At 52.3% G+C, this 14,279-nt stretch overlaps 1 protein-coding gene across 3 annotated transcripts in view; it reads left to right on the top strand.

The window, feature by feature from the left end:
• srgap3 (SLIT-ROBO Rho GTPase activating protein 3) overlaps positions 1–14,279 on the top strand; it is a 340,865-nt gene that overhangs the window by 318,682 nt on the left and 7,904 nt on the right. For 2 of the 3 annotated variants that reach the window (XM_068051424.1, XM_068051426.1), the window contains exons 20-21: positions 996–1,145; positions 2,213–2,540. In XM_068051424.1, coding sequence (XP_067907525.1) covers positions 996–1,145; positions 2,213–2,540 — 478 coding nt within the window. Of the gene's footprint in view, positions 1–995; positions 1,146–2,212; positions 2,541–13,421; positions 13,501–14,279 lie in introns of those variants that run through there. The other variant, XM_068051425.1, reaches the window with a different exon arrangement.

Below are 14,279 nucleotides of genomic sequence, written 5' to 3'. Positions count from 1 at the left end.
CATCAGAGGTGCAGTCTCCTTCTCCCTTCTTAGCCACTGTTTTCTGCTGCACTCTGCACTTCTGTCTGATTAATCTTGCATGACGTTAGACCGGGTTCCACTGTCAAATAGCTATGTGGTTGCTCGGCCCTTCAAATAGAGCAGTAAATTGTCATATAACACCTGGGTGTTAGCCTTGGCTCAGTGGATAGCACCTTCGCCTTTCAGTCAGAAGGTTGAGGGTTTGAATCCACTCTAGAGACTTGAGCACAAAATCTAGGCTGACGTTCCAGTGCAGTACTGAAGAAGTGCTTCACTGTTGGAGGCGTCATCTTTCAGGTAAGACATTAAACTGAGGTCCCATTTGCCCTCTCAAAGATCCCATAGCGGTATTTCAAAGAATGGCAGGGAAGCTCGCCCTGCTGACTTGGACAATATTTATCCCTCAATTGACATTACTGAAACAGATAATCTGGTCATTATCACATGGCTATTTGTGGAGGCTTGCTGTGTACAAATTGGCTGCTGTGTCATAGTCATAGAGAGATACAGCACTGAAACAGGCCCTTCGACCCACCGAGTCTGTGCCGACCATCAACCACCCATTTATACTAATCCTACATTAATCCCATATTCCCTACCACATCCCCACCTTCCCTCAATTCTCCCACCACCTACCTATACTAGGGGCAATTTACAATGGCCAATTTACCTATCAACCTGCGAGTCTTTGGCTGTGGGAGGAAACCGGAGCACCCGGAGAAAACCCACGTCGTTACAGGGAGAACTTGCAAACTTCGCACAGGCAGTACCCAGAACTGAACCCGGGTCTCTGGAGCTGTGAGGCTGCGGTGCTGTACCACTGTGCCGCCCCGTCGTGTCTGGCATTATAGTGGCTAAACAAAGAAGTATTCCATTTCCTGTAAAGGGCTTTGTGACATCGTGAAAAGCGCTATATAAATGCAAGATTTTTCTTTCAAGTTGAGCTGTCAGTGACCTTTGCCTTCTTTCCTCAGGGACGATGCCTTCTCAGACAGCCTGAGCCAGAAAGCAGACAGCGAGGCCAGCAGTGGCCCACTTCTGGATGACAAGGCCTCATCGAAGAATGATCTCCAGTCGCCATCTGACCACTTGCCAGAGTTTTCCTTTGGAGGAATCCTGGGCAGGTATAGGCTTCCTTCCCTGGGATATGGTGAATGGAGGTGGTGCCTGTTCAATGAAAGGTTCTTACAGGGACATTGTGGTCTCTGTGATAGAAAGGGAGGACAATTGAGGGGGATATCCAGGGTTCTAGATCTTGACTTCTATGACGAGCAATGATAAACGTGCGACTGTGGCTCCCACTGATGCCACAGTGAGGAAGTGCACTGTGTGATATTAAAGGCCAGATGGGCCCAGTTTCGATCCTTGGAATGGCAGTGGGCCTATAAAGTTAGCCTTATTGCCAATTGGCCAGGGAAGAGGAAATCATCCAAGCCTCCTGATCACTATTCAGCGATGTTGAGTAGTGACAGGATTGGGCTCATCTGCGATGCCTCATTGAGTTAAATAGCTGGCCATCACTCACTGCCTGGATTGGCACATGAAGAATAGCCACTTGGGTGAGGAACTAATTGGAGGGGGAAGGGTGGAGATTGTTTTAGAAAATATGTTTAATCAGACAATAGATTTTTTTTTTTTACTATCAAAGACTGTTGGTGCATTAAATATATGGCACTGATAGGCAGAATGACTGATGATCCCCATCATCCTGGGAACCTGAGTAAATCGCGAGTCAACAATATCTCAGTGAGTAACACTCTTGTCCCAGAGTCAGAAGGTCGTGGATTCAAACCCCACTCTAGAATTAGAACATTACAGCGCAGTCACATAATCTAGGCTGACTCTTCAGTGCTGTACTGAGGGAGTGCTTCACTGTCAGGGGTGCCTCACTGTCAGGGGTGCCATCTTTCAGATGAGATGTTAAACTGAGGTCCCGTCTACCCTTTCAGGTGGATGTAAAAGATCCCATGCTGCTATTTCGAAGAGCAGCAGAACTTTCCTGGTGTCCTGGAAAATATTTATCTCTGAATGAATGTCATGACCTTATCGTGATCACATTGCTGTTTGCGGGAGTTTGTTGAGCGCAAATTGACTGCTGCATTTCCCACATTACAACAGCGACTACCCTTCTGATTGGCTGTAATGCACTTTGAAAGGTGCTAAATAAATGCAAATTCTTTATTTCTTTTAGGGTACGGTTGAGGTCTGATGGTGCTGCGATTCAGCGACGTCGTAGTGGCGGGGATGCACACAGCCCAGTCAGAGGGTCTGGGCCAGGCATTGACACCCCCCCACGGGCAGCAGCATGCCCCAGCAGTCCCCATAAAATCACCGTCACCCGGGGCCGGATGGAGAGCCCAGAGAAAAGGCGGCTAGCCACCTTTGGCAGTGCTGGCAGCATCAATTATCCGGATCGGAAGAACCTAGGAGACAGCCATCCCATGAGGCAAACATCTCTATCCACACGCCACAGCAGTCTCGGAGATCACAAGGCTCTGGAGACGGAAGCACTGGCTGAGGTAATGAGGACTGCACAGCTCAGCTGAGAGGCTACAGAGAATGGGAAATGAACACAACTGTCTGCTGGCCGTAGGGGTCCTATGTGGAATGAGTTGGGGCAGTGGGATGGTCCCGCAACACACAACTGCCCCAATCCAGCACAAGTTAGTGGTCTCACTCAAAGAGTCCACGGATGGAGGGTCTTCTGAGGTTGCAGCTGAGGCACGCAGTTAGATCTGTACAGGGCAAACTCTACTCTGTATCTAACTTTGCGTTACTTGACCTGGGAGTGTTTGATGAGACAGTGTAGAGGGAGTTGTATTATGTATCAGGACAGAGGGTTATTTACTCATTATCTAACCTGTGCTATACAACCCTGGAGGTTTTTGATGGGGCAATGAAGAAGGAACTTTACTTTCTATTTAACCCATACTGTACCTGACCTGGGAGTGCTTGATGGGGCAATAGACAGTGATCTTTACTCCGTATCTAATCTTGTAATACTTGACCTGGGAGGGTTTGATTGGCAGTGTAGAGGGATCTTTACTCTGTATCTACGCTTGCAACAGCCTTTGTGGGACTGTTTAATTGGGCAAGCCAGGGGGCAATTTGTCTATCCAACCTGTGCTGTATCTTCCCTGAGATTGCTTGATGGGACAGTGTAGACGGAGCTTTACTCTGTATCTAACCTATACTGTACCTGTGTTGGGAGTGTTTAATAGGACAATGACAATGTAGAGGGACCTTCATGCTTCACTTTGTGGGTAGAATTAAGAAATAGAAAAGGATTTAAGACTGTAGTGGGTCTTGTGTATAGGGCCCTTAATAGCAGCTGTGAAATGGTAGATTGTATTAACGCAGAGATTAGACAAAGGCAAAATGGTTAATGAGGTACTTTAACTAGCATATAGATTGGAATATGCAGGCAGGCACATGCCAGGTTGGTAATGAATTTCTTGAGTGTGTCCGGGATTGCTTACTGCAATAATATATCACAGAACCAACTATGGCGTAGGCCATATGAGATATAGTAATGAATAATGAGCCAGATTTAGTTAATAGTTTAATTGTGCATGAACATTTATCTAATAGCAACCATAATATGATCGAGTTTAATGCAATGTTTAAAAGGGAGAAATGTGAAACAGCTACTAAGATTCTAGATTTAAGTAAGGCTGAATTCAATGCAATGAGACAGAGACTGTCCACAGTAAACTGGGCAAATCTGTTGATGGGTAAAACGACAGATCATCAGTGGAAGGTCTTCAGAAAAGAATTTAATGTGATACAGATCCGGTTTATAGCCTAAAGAGCAAGAGCTTTGGAGCCATGGACAACTAAAGAAGTAAGAGACAGCATAAAATTAGAAGAAAAAGCATACAAAAATGCAAAATCTGGCACAGATTCTAGCAAATGGGACAAAACAGATAGTAAGAGCTACAAAAAAAGAGTATGAAAAGAAACTTGCAAGGGATATCAAAATCAACACATACTTTTTACAGTTCTAATAGGAAAAATAGGATGGCCAGGAACAATGTAGACCCCTTGAAAATTGATAACAATGATAGTGTCAATGAAAGTAAGGAATTGGCAGACCTGCTAAATAATTACTTTGCATCAATAATTAGAGTAGGGGAAGAGGTCAACATGCCAGTCGTCCCAAGGAAATTAATACTGAATCAAGGACACACTAAAATTAACGTAAGCAAGATAACTGCAATGAAGAAAACAAATGGTTTCCATCCCAGGGTTTCAGCTGATCAAAGAGAACCAGCATGGATTTGCCTGATGAACCTGATTGAATTTTTTGAAGAGCCGACTAAAGTATTGAACAGGGGAATGTCTGTGGATGTTATTTACAGGACTTCCAGTAGGCATTTAATAAAGTTCCTCATAAGAGACTGTTGGCTAAAGTTGAAGCTCATGGAATTGAAGGCAAATTATTGACCCGGTTAGGAAATTGGCTGAGTGGAAGGAGACGGAGATTAGGGATAATGAGCAGATATCCTAATTAGCAGGATTTTCTTTTATGCTTTCATGGGATGTGGGTGGCACTGGCAAGGCCAGCATTTGTTGCCCATCCCTAATTACCCTTGAGAAGGTGGTGGTAAGTTGCCTTCTTGAACCACTGAAGTCCATCTGGTGCAGGTACTCCCACAGTGCTGTTAGGGAGGGAGTTCCAGGATTTTGATCCAGCGATTATGAAGGAATGGCGATATAGTTCCAAGTCAGGATGGTGTGTAACTTGGAGGGGAACTTGAGGTGGTGGTGTTCCCATGCATCTGCTCTCCTTGTCCTTCTAGGTGTCAGAGGTCACAGGTTTGAAAGGTGCTGTCGAGGGAGACTTGGTGAGTTGCTGCAGTGCATCTTGTAGATGATAAACACTGCTGCCACTGTGCACCAGTGGTGGAGGGACTGAATGTTTACCATGGTGGATGTGGTGTCGATCAAGCGGGCTGCTTTGTCCTGGATGGTGTCGAGCTTCCTGAGTGTTGTTGGAACTGCACTCATCCAGGCAAGTGGAGAGTATTCCATCACACCCCTGACTTGTGCCTTGTAGATGGTGGACAGGCTTTTGGGAGTCAGGAGATGGGTGACTTGCCACAGTATTCCCAGTCTCTGACCTGCTCTTATAGTCGCAGTATCTATGTGGCTGCTCCAGTTCAGGTTCTGGTCAATGGTAACCCCCAAGATGTTAATAGTGGGGAAGTCAGCCATGGTAATACCATTGAATAACAAGGGGAGATGGTTAGATTCTCTCTTATTGGAGATCGTCATTGCCTGGCACTTGTGTGGTGCAAATGTTACTTTCCACTTATTAGCCCAAGCCTGAATGTTGTTCAGGTCTTGCTGCACATGGACACAGACTGAGGAGTATATGAGGAGTTGCGAATGGTACTGGACATCATACAATCATCAGTGAACATCCCCACTTCTGACCTTATGATAGAGGGAAAGTCATTGATGAAGCAACTGAAGATGGTTGGGCCTAGGACACTACCCTGAGGAACTCCTGCAGCAATGTCCTGGGGTTGAGATGATTGGCCTCCAACAACCACAACCATCTTCCCTTGTACTAGGTATGACTCCAACCAGTGGAGAGTTTTCCCCCTGATTCCCATTGACTTCAGTTTGGCTAAGGCTCCTTGATACCACACTTGGTACAATGCTGCCTTGATATCCAGGGTAATCACTCTCACCTCACCTCTTGAGTTCAGCTCTTTTGTCCATGTTTGGACCAAGGCTGTAATGAGGTCAGGAGCCGAGTGTGACTAGTGGTATCCTGCAAGGACCTGTGTTGGAGCCTCAATTATTCACAGTATTTATTAATGACTTAGATGATGGGTTAGAAAGTCACTTATCCAAATTTGCCAATGACAAGATTGGCAGCATTGTAAGCAGTGTAAATGGAAACATAAAATTACAAAGAGATATTGATAGATTAAATGAATGGGCAAAACTGTGTCCAATAGATTTCAATGTAGGAAAATGTGAAGTTATCCACTTTAGACTAAAAAAGGATAGAAAAGGTTACTTTGTAAATGGTGAAAAGCAGGAGATTCAAAGAGACTTGGGGCAGGCTGTGGAGACGGGGGTGGTGCGGTGAGGTCCAGGTACATAGATCAGTAAAATGCTATGAACAGAAACAGAAAATAATCAGAAAGCCTAATGGAATACTGGCCTTTATATCTAGAGGACGAGAATACAAGGGGGGTCGAAGTCATGCTTCAGCTATATAAAGCCCTGGTTAGACTACACCTGGAATACTGCGAGCAGTTCTGGGCACCACACCTTCGGAAGAATATATCGGTCTTGGAGGGAATGCAGCAAAGATTTACCAGAATAATACCTGGACTCCAAGGGTTAAATTACGAGGCGAGATCACGCAAATTAGGGTTGTATTCCCTGGAATTTAGAATTAGGAGGTGATTTGATCAAAGTTTGCAAGACATTAAGGGGAACAGACAGGGTCGAGGAGAGAAACTATTTCCGCTAGTTCGGGAGTCTGATGGTTGATGGGACAACCTTTTTTTTTTTCTTTTCTTTTTTTTTAAGGTGACCTTTATACCCCAGGCCCCTTTTATATATTTTTTATGTCGAGGGGGCCTTTATTCCTCAGGCCCCCTTTATATACACACTTATATTTTTAAAATAACTTTATTAAAAACAGAAATAAACAAAAACTCAAATTAAAATGCCATTTTTGGCGTCGACAATGCACTCCAGTCCCTGCGGTGCCCACCGGTCGCGGAAGGCCTCAAGCGTACCGGCGGACACTGCATGCTCCTTCTCCAGGGACACCCGGGCACGAACGTAACCGCGGAAGAGGGGGAGGCAATCGGGGAGGACGGAACCCCCGACGGCCCGCAACCTGGACCTGTGAATTGCCACCTTGGCCAGGCCCAGGAGCAGACCGACGAGGAGATCCTCCTCCCGGCCCAAGCCCCTCCGCACCGGGTGCCCAAAGATCAGGAGCGTGGGACTGAAGTGCAGCCAGAATTTGAGGAGCAGCCCCTTCAGATACTCAAAGAGGGGCTGCAACCTCGCACACTCCGTATAAACATGGAACACGGACTCGTCCAGGCCGCAGAAAGTACAGGTGGCCTGGGAGTCCGTGAACCTACTTAAAAGTCTATTGCACGGGACTGCTCTGTGCAGCACCCTCCATCCCAGGTCCCCGATGTAAAGGGGGAAGACTCCCGCGTAGATAGACCTCCATCGGGGTTTCCCCTCGCCGCCAGATGGCAACGCGGACCGCCAGGGCGTGTCCGGCCAGCTGACGAGGGCGAGGAAGTGGAGAGTGTGCAGGAGCAGCCCGTACAGGAAACCCCTCCGCGCCGATTGGAATGGCACGGAGGGCATTTCCGAGAGGCGGCTCGGGTTGTGCGGGACCGGCTCCTTAGGAGGGTTTCGGGGCCTGGGTCCGATGAGCAGTTCCGGCCGAGCGGAGGTCAGCTCGGCCAGGAACGCCCCACACTCCCGAGCCCCCTCGATACCCGCAGTGAGGGGCGTCCCGGGGGTTTCGGCTACTCCTCCGCCCGCCGGACCGTCCCCGGATTCGGCCGCCCGGACAGCCGAGGCGCTCCCCTCCGCCGGCGGGGGAGCGCCCTGACTGGAGGCGACCATGTTCCAGACTCGGAATAGATCCCGGTAAAAGACAGGCAACTCCCTCAGAGAGGCGCGGCTAACGGACTCCACCGGGAGCTGCGTGTCGTCTTGAAGGCAGTGACACTGGCGGAAAAAATACGTCGCCAGCACACACCATCTGGGAGGACGCTCGACGTACAGGTATCTCTGCAGGGTCCGAAGGCGGAGAGTCGCAGCCTGGGTGTGGACGCACACCAGCGACTGACCGCCCTCCTCGATCGGGAGACTCAGGACCGCGGCAGAGACCCAGTGTTTCCTCTTGCCCCAGAAGAAATCGACGAGTTTCTTCTGGATCTTGGTGGCAAATACAGGGGGCGGGGCCAAAGTGACCAACCGGAACCACAGCATGGAGGCCACCAGTTGGTTTATGACCAACGCTCGGCCCCTGTAGGAAAGCACTCGGAGCAGTCCTGTCCAGCGCCCCAGCCGAGCGGTGACTTTCGCCTCCAACTCCTGCCAGTTTGCCGGCCAGGCTTCCTCAGCGGGGCTAAGGTGGACTCCCAGATAGAGGAGGTGCGTGGTGCTCCACGCAAAAGGTGTCATCTCCTCCGGCAGGGAGTGCACCCGCCACTGACCCACCAGGAGTCCGGAACATTTCTCCCAATTGATCCTCGCGGAGGATGCGGCAGAAAAGGTCTGCTGGCAGTCGCGCATCCTCCGCAAGTCAACGGGATCTGTGATTGCGAGGAGCACGTCGTCGGCGTAAGCCGAGAGGACGACCCGCATGGCCGGCTCGCACAGAGCCAATCCCGTCAACCTCCTGCGAAGCAGGCACAGGAAGGGCTCCACGCAGATGGTATAAAATTGGCCGGACATGGGGCATCCCTGACGCACTCCTCTCCCAAAGCGAAGGGGCGCCGTCAAGGACCCGTTAACTTTGACTAGACACTCTGCGGCGGCGTATAAAAGTCGGAGCCGGGCCACAAAATGCGGCCCGAGTCCGAAAGCGCGCAGAGTCCCGAAAAGGTAATCGTGATCCACCCTGTCGAACGCCTTCTCCCGATCGAGGGAGAGAAAGGCGACCGACTGACCTGTCCTTTGGGAAAGATGGATCAGGTCCCGGACCAGGTGGATGTTGTCCTGGATGGACCGGCCCGGGACCGTGTAGGACTGGTCGGGGTGGATCATGTGGGCCAGCACGGAGCCCAGGCGGGTAGACATAGCCCGGGCAAAGATCTTATAATCCGTGCTGAGGAGGGAGACCGGACGCCAGTTTTTAAGCAGGCGGAGATCGCCCCTCTTCGGCAGCAGGACGATGACCGCCCTGCGCCACGAGAGGGGCATCTCCCCGGTCGCCAGGCTTTCCCCCAGGACCCGCGCGTAATCGTCCCCCAGGACGTCCCAGAACGCCCTGAGGAACTCCACGGTCAACCCATCCAGCCCTGGGGATTTGCCCCTCGAGAGCTGATGGAGGGCGCCAGTCAGCTCCGCCAACGTGAGCGGAGCCTCCAATCCTTCGGCGCCCTCCGGGCTGACCTGCGGCAGGTCCTCCCACAAAACTCTGCGCGCATCCTCGCTGGACGGATCCGGAGAGAACAACGCACTGTAATAAGTACGGACCAGGAGGCCCATTCCCTCCGGATCCGTGATGGAGGATCCGTCGTCGGCCAGCAGCTCGACGAGCTGCTTACGGACCCCCCGCCATTTTTCCAGCGAGGTGAAGAAGGGTGAGGCGCGGTCCAAATCTTCCAGGATCTGGATCTGCGACCTCACGTACGTGCCTCGGGACCCTATGAGCTGCAGGTCCCTCAGCGTGCCGTTCTTCTCTTTGTACGCCTGCCACAGGGCCGGGTCCACGATGGCATGACCGAGGCGGGACTCCAAGTCAAGCACCTCCCTCTCAAGGCGCCCGATCTCGGCTTCCCGCCTCTTGGTCGACTCCTTCGCGTACTCCTGACAGAAGACGCGGATGTGAGTCTTGCCCACATCCCACCATAGCCTCAAGGAGGGGAAGCCCCCCTGCTTCCTTCTCCAGTCGGCCCAGAATCGACAGAACGAGTCCCGAAATCGCTTGTCCTCCAGCAGCCGGTTGTTAAAGTGCCAGTACGCGGACCCCGCCCGCGTGCGGAGCGGAGTGAACTCCGCCCACACCAGGTGGTGGTCCGAGCATGGCACCAGCCGCATGGAGGCCGCCGAGACGCGGGAGACGTACGCCTGCGAAATGTAGAGGCGGTCGATTCGCGACCCTCCTCCTCCAGACCTCCACGTGAAGGCGCTGGAGTCGGGATGGAGATTCCGCCAGACGTCCACCAAGTTAAGGGAGCTGATCAGTTCCCTCAACTTCTCCACCGACGCTTGGCCGCGCTGGGGACCGGAGCGATCCCCCACCTCGAGGTTGCAGTTAAAATCCCCCCCGAGGATGATGCACTCGCCGCTATCGATGGAGCTCAAGAGAGTGGACACTTCTTCAAAGAAGCGCGCTTGCAACGCGCCGGGCCTGGGCGCGTACACGTTCACAAAGTGGAGCGGCACGCTACCCAGGCGAACGGCGAGGTGGAGCAAGCGGCCCGGCACTAGCTCCTTGACCCCCAAGATCTCCGGCTGAAAAGTCGGGGCCAACAAGATAGCCACCCCACTAGAAATAGGGGTGAGGTGACTCATGTAGACCCCACCCTGCCACTCCAGGAGCCAGGTGGCTTCGTCTCCCGGAACGGTGTGGGTTTCCTGCAGAAAGCTCACCGCGTATCTCCCTTCCCTAAGGACTGAGAGATTGTGAAATCTGCGGTGAGACCCCCTGCTGCCGTTGATGTTGAGGCTGGCTATGGTTATCTTCATGTCAAAGGTATTTAAAACCCGTCACCAACAGCTCACTGTGAGGAGGGAGTGGAAGTGCACCTGGCCTTCCACTCCCCCAGCAACCCATTGAGGAACACATTAAACCGGCGCCTCTCAACCAGTTTGACGCCCGCGCGCTTGCCTGTTATCTTCAGGGCGGCACGGACGGACTGGATGATCAGCGCCAGATTCAACCAGCGGTCGAGGGCCAGCTGAACTTTATTGCGGCAGCCCCTGCAAACCGCGAGGAAATCCCGGAGTTCCGCCGTGGGGATGAGAGGAGATTCGGTGGGAGGCACGAGGGACTCCACCACCTCACTGGCGATGGAATCAAGATCATCCTCCGTGCCCCCCACCGAATCCCTATCCTCCTCCGGGTCGTCACCGCCAGCGGCCGACACGCCCACCGCACACTGTGGGGCGGACGTCCCGGCCGCGCCAGCTGGTCCCGCCTCCGTCACGATCCCACCCCCAGGATCGATGGCGGAGGAGTCCTCTCTGGGTTCTATTGTGAAACTGGAGCCTGTAGGCACCAGCGGTCCAGGACCCCCCTCCACCTCCGTCCCCAGGCCAATGAGTGGTCCAGGGGAGACAGAAGTTCCCGACTCCGGAAATCCAGCCGGAGCCGAGACCGGAGGCGGCGAGAGGAGGCCATCTCCCGCTCCGCCAGCACCCACAGGCCCAGCAGATGGTGCAGCATTCTCGGTTATAACCGGGTCAGGTGTCTCCATGTTGGTGGTGGGCTCCGGCTGGGAGGGCCGACCCTCTGGGGCCTCACCCTCCCCTTCACTCAGGGCACCCGACCCAGTAGCAGTGGCAGAATGGGCGGCGTCCCCAGGCTCCCCGACCACAAGCAGGGCCCCACTTACTCCTTCAGGAGGGGCTTCAAGTACCGGGGCCTTCCCCTCCCCTCCATCCTGAGTAATAGGGTGCTCCTGCCTGGACTTTGTAGCCTTGGTGGTGGCGGTAGGGGAAACCTGGGGACCCGAAACAGGAGACAGCTCCCCTCCAACAGATGGGCCCTGCACCTCAGGGCCCCTCGTTACCTCTGTGGAGGGGTGCCTTCTCCTCTTTTTCGCACTTGGGCGCAGAGGCTCAGAGACCTCCATGTCATCAGAGGCCTCTGCCTCCGCACCCTCCTTTTTTTTGGTCACCCTGGGCCTGAGCCCAGCCCTGGGACAGGTGGATTCTGTGAGAACGGGCTTTGGGCTGAGCTCAGGCTCGGGTTGTTTCAATGTGTCCAGGGGACGCGCCTCTTAATGTTTCTTTTGCCTCCGCGTCTTCCTTCCACTCGGACGGGCACTCCCCTCCCCGCTGGAGGCTGTGAAAACCACAGCCTCTGGAACCGACTGAGCAGTGTCTGTTGGATGTGTGGGGGGAGTGGGAGGACCCTGGGCCGCCGAGGTGGAGCTGGCGGCCGGGAGGTTGGGGCAGTTCTTACGAACATGCCCCACCCCCTTGCAGACGTGGCACCGCGCCCCGTCCGAGGTCCAAAAGACGCGGTAGGCCGTCCCCTGGAACTCCAAATTAAATTGGCCATCCGAGTCCTCCTCCCGCACCAGCTGCATAAATACCTGGCGGCGGAAGGAGTAGACATGTTGGAGGCTGTGCTCCCGAAGACCAAGCCGGACTGGGGTGATCCCCGACCTCACCTCCCCCATGTGGTGCAGGTGGGGAAGGAGGAGCTCACTGGGAATAAAGGGCGGGACGTTTGATAAGATTATCCGCTTCGCAGTGGCCCCTAGAGGGTCCACCGGCAGGAAAGTCCCACCCACAGTGAGCCCTTTACTCAGGGCCAGGGACACCGCCCGCTCGGTCTTCAGGAAGAACACAGCCTTACCGTACATTTTTGAGGCTGCCACAATGGCCGAGGGGCCGACAACCTCGGCCATTGCCTTTACGCAGGCCTCTATAGACATATTGGGGTGGGGATAGCTCTTTACCCCATGTCTTGAAGTAATTAATTTAAAAGGTGACGGGGTCACACGGGTGGCCACAGAGGCTACAGCCGCATTGGTATGAGAAGGCCCCGCCACCGGTGATGATGGGCTTGCCATGGCTCAAGAGCCAAACCCACCGCCAATTTGCAGGTAAGCAAGCAAACAAACAAGCAAACAAAGAAACCAACTAGGAGGTTTGGGGAGAGGCTGAGGGTATACAGGAAATGGGAAAGACAGGCTGCAAGTGATGACTTTGCTTTTTTTCCCCTTAAAGGGTGGTACTCAGAGCACTGTAAACACTTCTGGTCTTCCGGTCTTCTGGTTGTGGGAGGGGTCTTCACCTGGGTCAGCCGAAAGCTGCCCAGGCTCCAGTTCGATCCTTATGTCTCTATTAGTCAGGCAGCTTCAGCTGACTCAGGCCGGGCAATTGGGGTGGGGAGGGAGCTTCCCTGCAACTTTAGTGCAACTGCACAGCTCCCTACAGAATTGTATAGCCCCCACCCCTTGTTCTTCTGGCCTCTTTCACCTCCCACAACAGTCCAAATGAAATGAAAGTTTGGTGCTCGACACCCACCTCGAAATACAGCCTTTTTCAAAGTCTTTCCTCCTCCGCAGCAAAAGTTGTTGAAAGGTTTTTGCAGTTCCCTCCTCAGCTCTCCTTCTCCAGCAGCACCTCCAGCAACTGACTGCAGCACTGTCAGCTGCACCTCGTTGAGGCACTCAGTATTCCCAATCAGAGAGGAGCCAATCCCCGTGCTGTACCTGTCCTGGGAGTGTTTGATGAGACAGTGCAGAGGGAGCTTTACTCTGTCTAACTCATGCTGTACCTCCCTGGGAGTGTTTGATGGAACAGTGTAGAGGGAACTTTACTCTGTATCTAACCCATTTTTTTTTTCTGATGTGGATAGTGTAGAGGGAGGGAGCTTTACTCTGTATCTAAGCCCGTGCTGTACCTGCCCTGGGAGTGTTTGATGGGAAAGTGTAGAGGGATCTTTACTCTATATCTAACCCCGTTTTTTTTTCTTTTTTTTTTATAAGGTGACCTTTATACCTGGGCTGAGAGATGGCAAATGGAGTTTAATGCGGAAAAGTGTGAGGTGATTCACTTTGGAAGGAGTAACAGGAATGCAGAGTACTGGGCTAATGGGAAGATTCTTGGTAGTGTAGATGAACAGAGAGATCTTGGTGTCCAGGTACATAAATCCCTGAAAGTTGCTACCCAGGTTAATAGGGCTGTTAAGAAGGCATATGGTGTGTTAGCTTTTATTAGTAGGGGGATCGAGTTTCGGAGCCACGAGGTCATGCTGCAACTGTACAAAACTCTGGTGAGGCCGCACCTGGAGTATTGCGTGCAGTTCTGGTCACCGCATTATAGGAAGGATGTGGAAGCTTTGGAAAGGGTGCAGAGGAGATTTACTAGGATGTTGCCTGGTATGGAGGGAAGGTCTTACGAGGAAAAGCTGAGGGACTTGAGGTTGTTTTCGTTGGAGAGAAGGAGGAAGAGAGGTGACTTAATAGAGACATATAAGATAATCAGAGGGTTAGATAGGGTGGATAGTGAGAGTCTTTTTCCTCGGATGGTGATGGCAAACACGAGGGGACATAGCTTTAAGTTGAGGGGTGATAGATATAGGACAGATGTTAGAGGTAGTTTCTTTACTCAGAGAGTAGTAGGGGCATGGAACGCCCTGCCTGCAACAGTAGTAGACTCGCCAACTTTAAGGGCATTTAAGTGGTCATTGGATAGACATATGGATGAAAATGGAATAGTGTCGGTCAGATGGTTTCACAGGTCGGCGCAACATCGAGGGCCGAAGGGCCTGTACTGCGCTGTAATGTTCTAATTCTAATACCCCAGGCACCTTTTATATATTTCATGTCGAGGGGGCCTTTATT

This window comes from Heterodontus francisci, chromosome 19 (genome assembly GCF_036365525.1).
Source record: "Heterodontus francisci isolate sHetFra1 chromosome 19, sHetFra1.hap1, whole genome shotgun sequence".
In the NCBI taxonomy this organism is placed as follows: domain Eukaryota; kingdom Metazoa; phylum Chordata; class Chondrichthyes; order Heterodontiformes; family Heterodontidae; genus Heterodontus; species Heterodontus francisci.
Note: the sequence above shows the minus strand (reverse complement) of the source record. Positions and strands in the feature narration are given on the sequence as shown.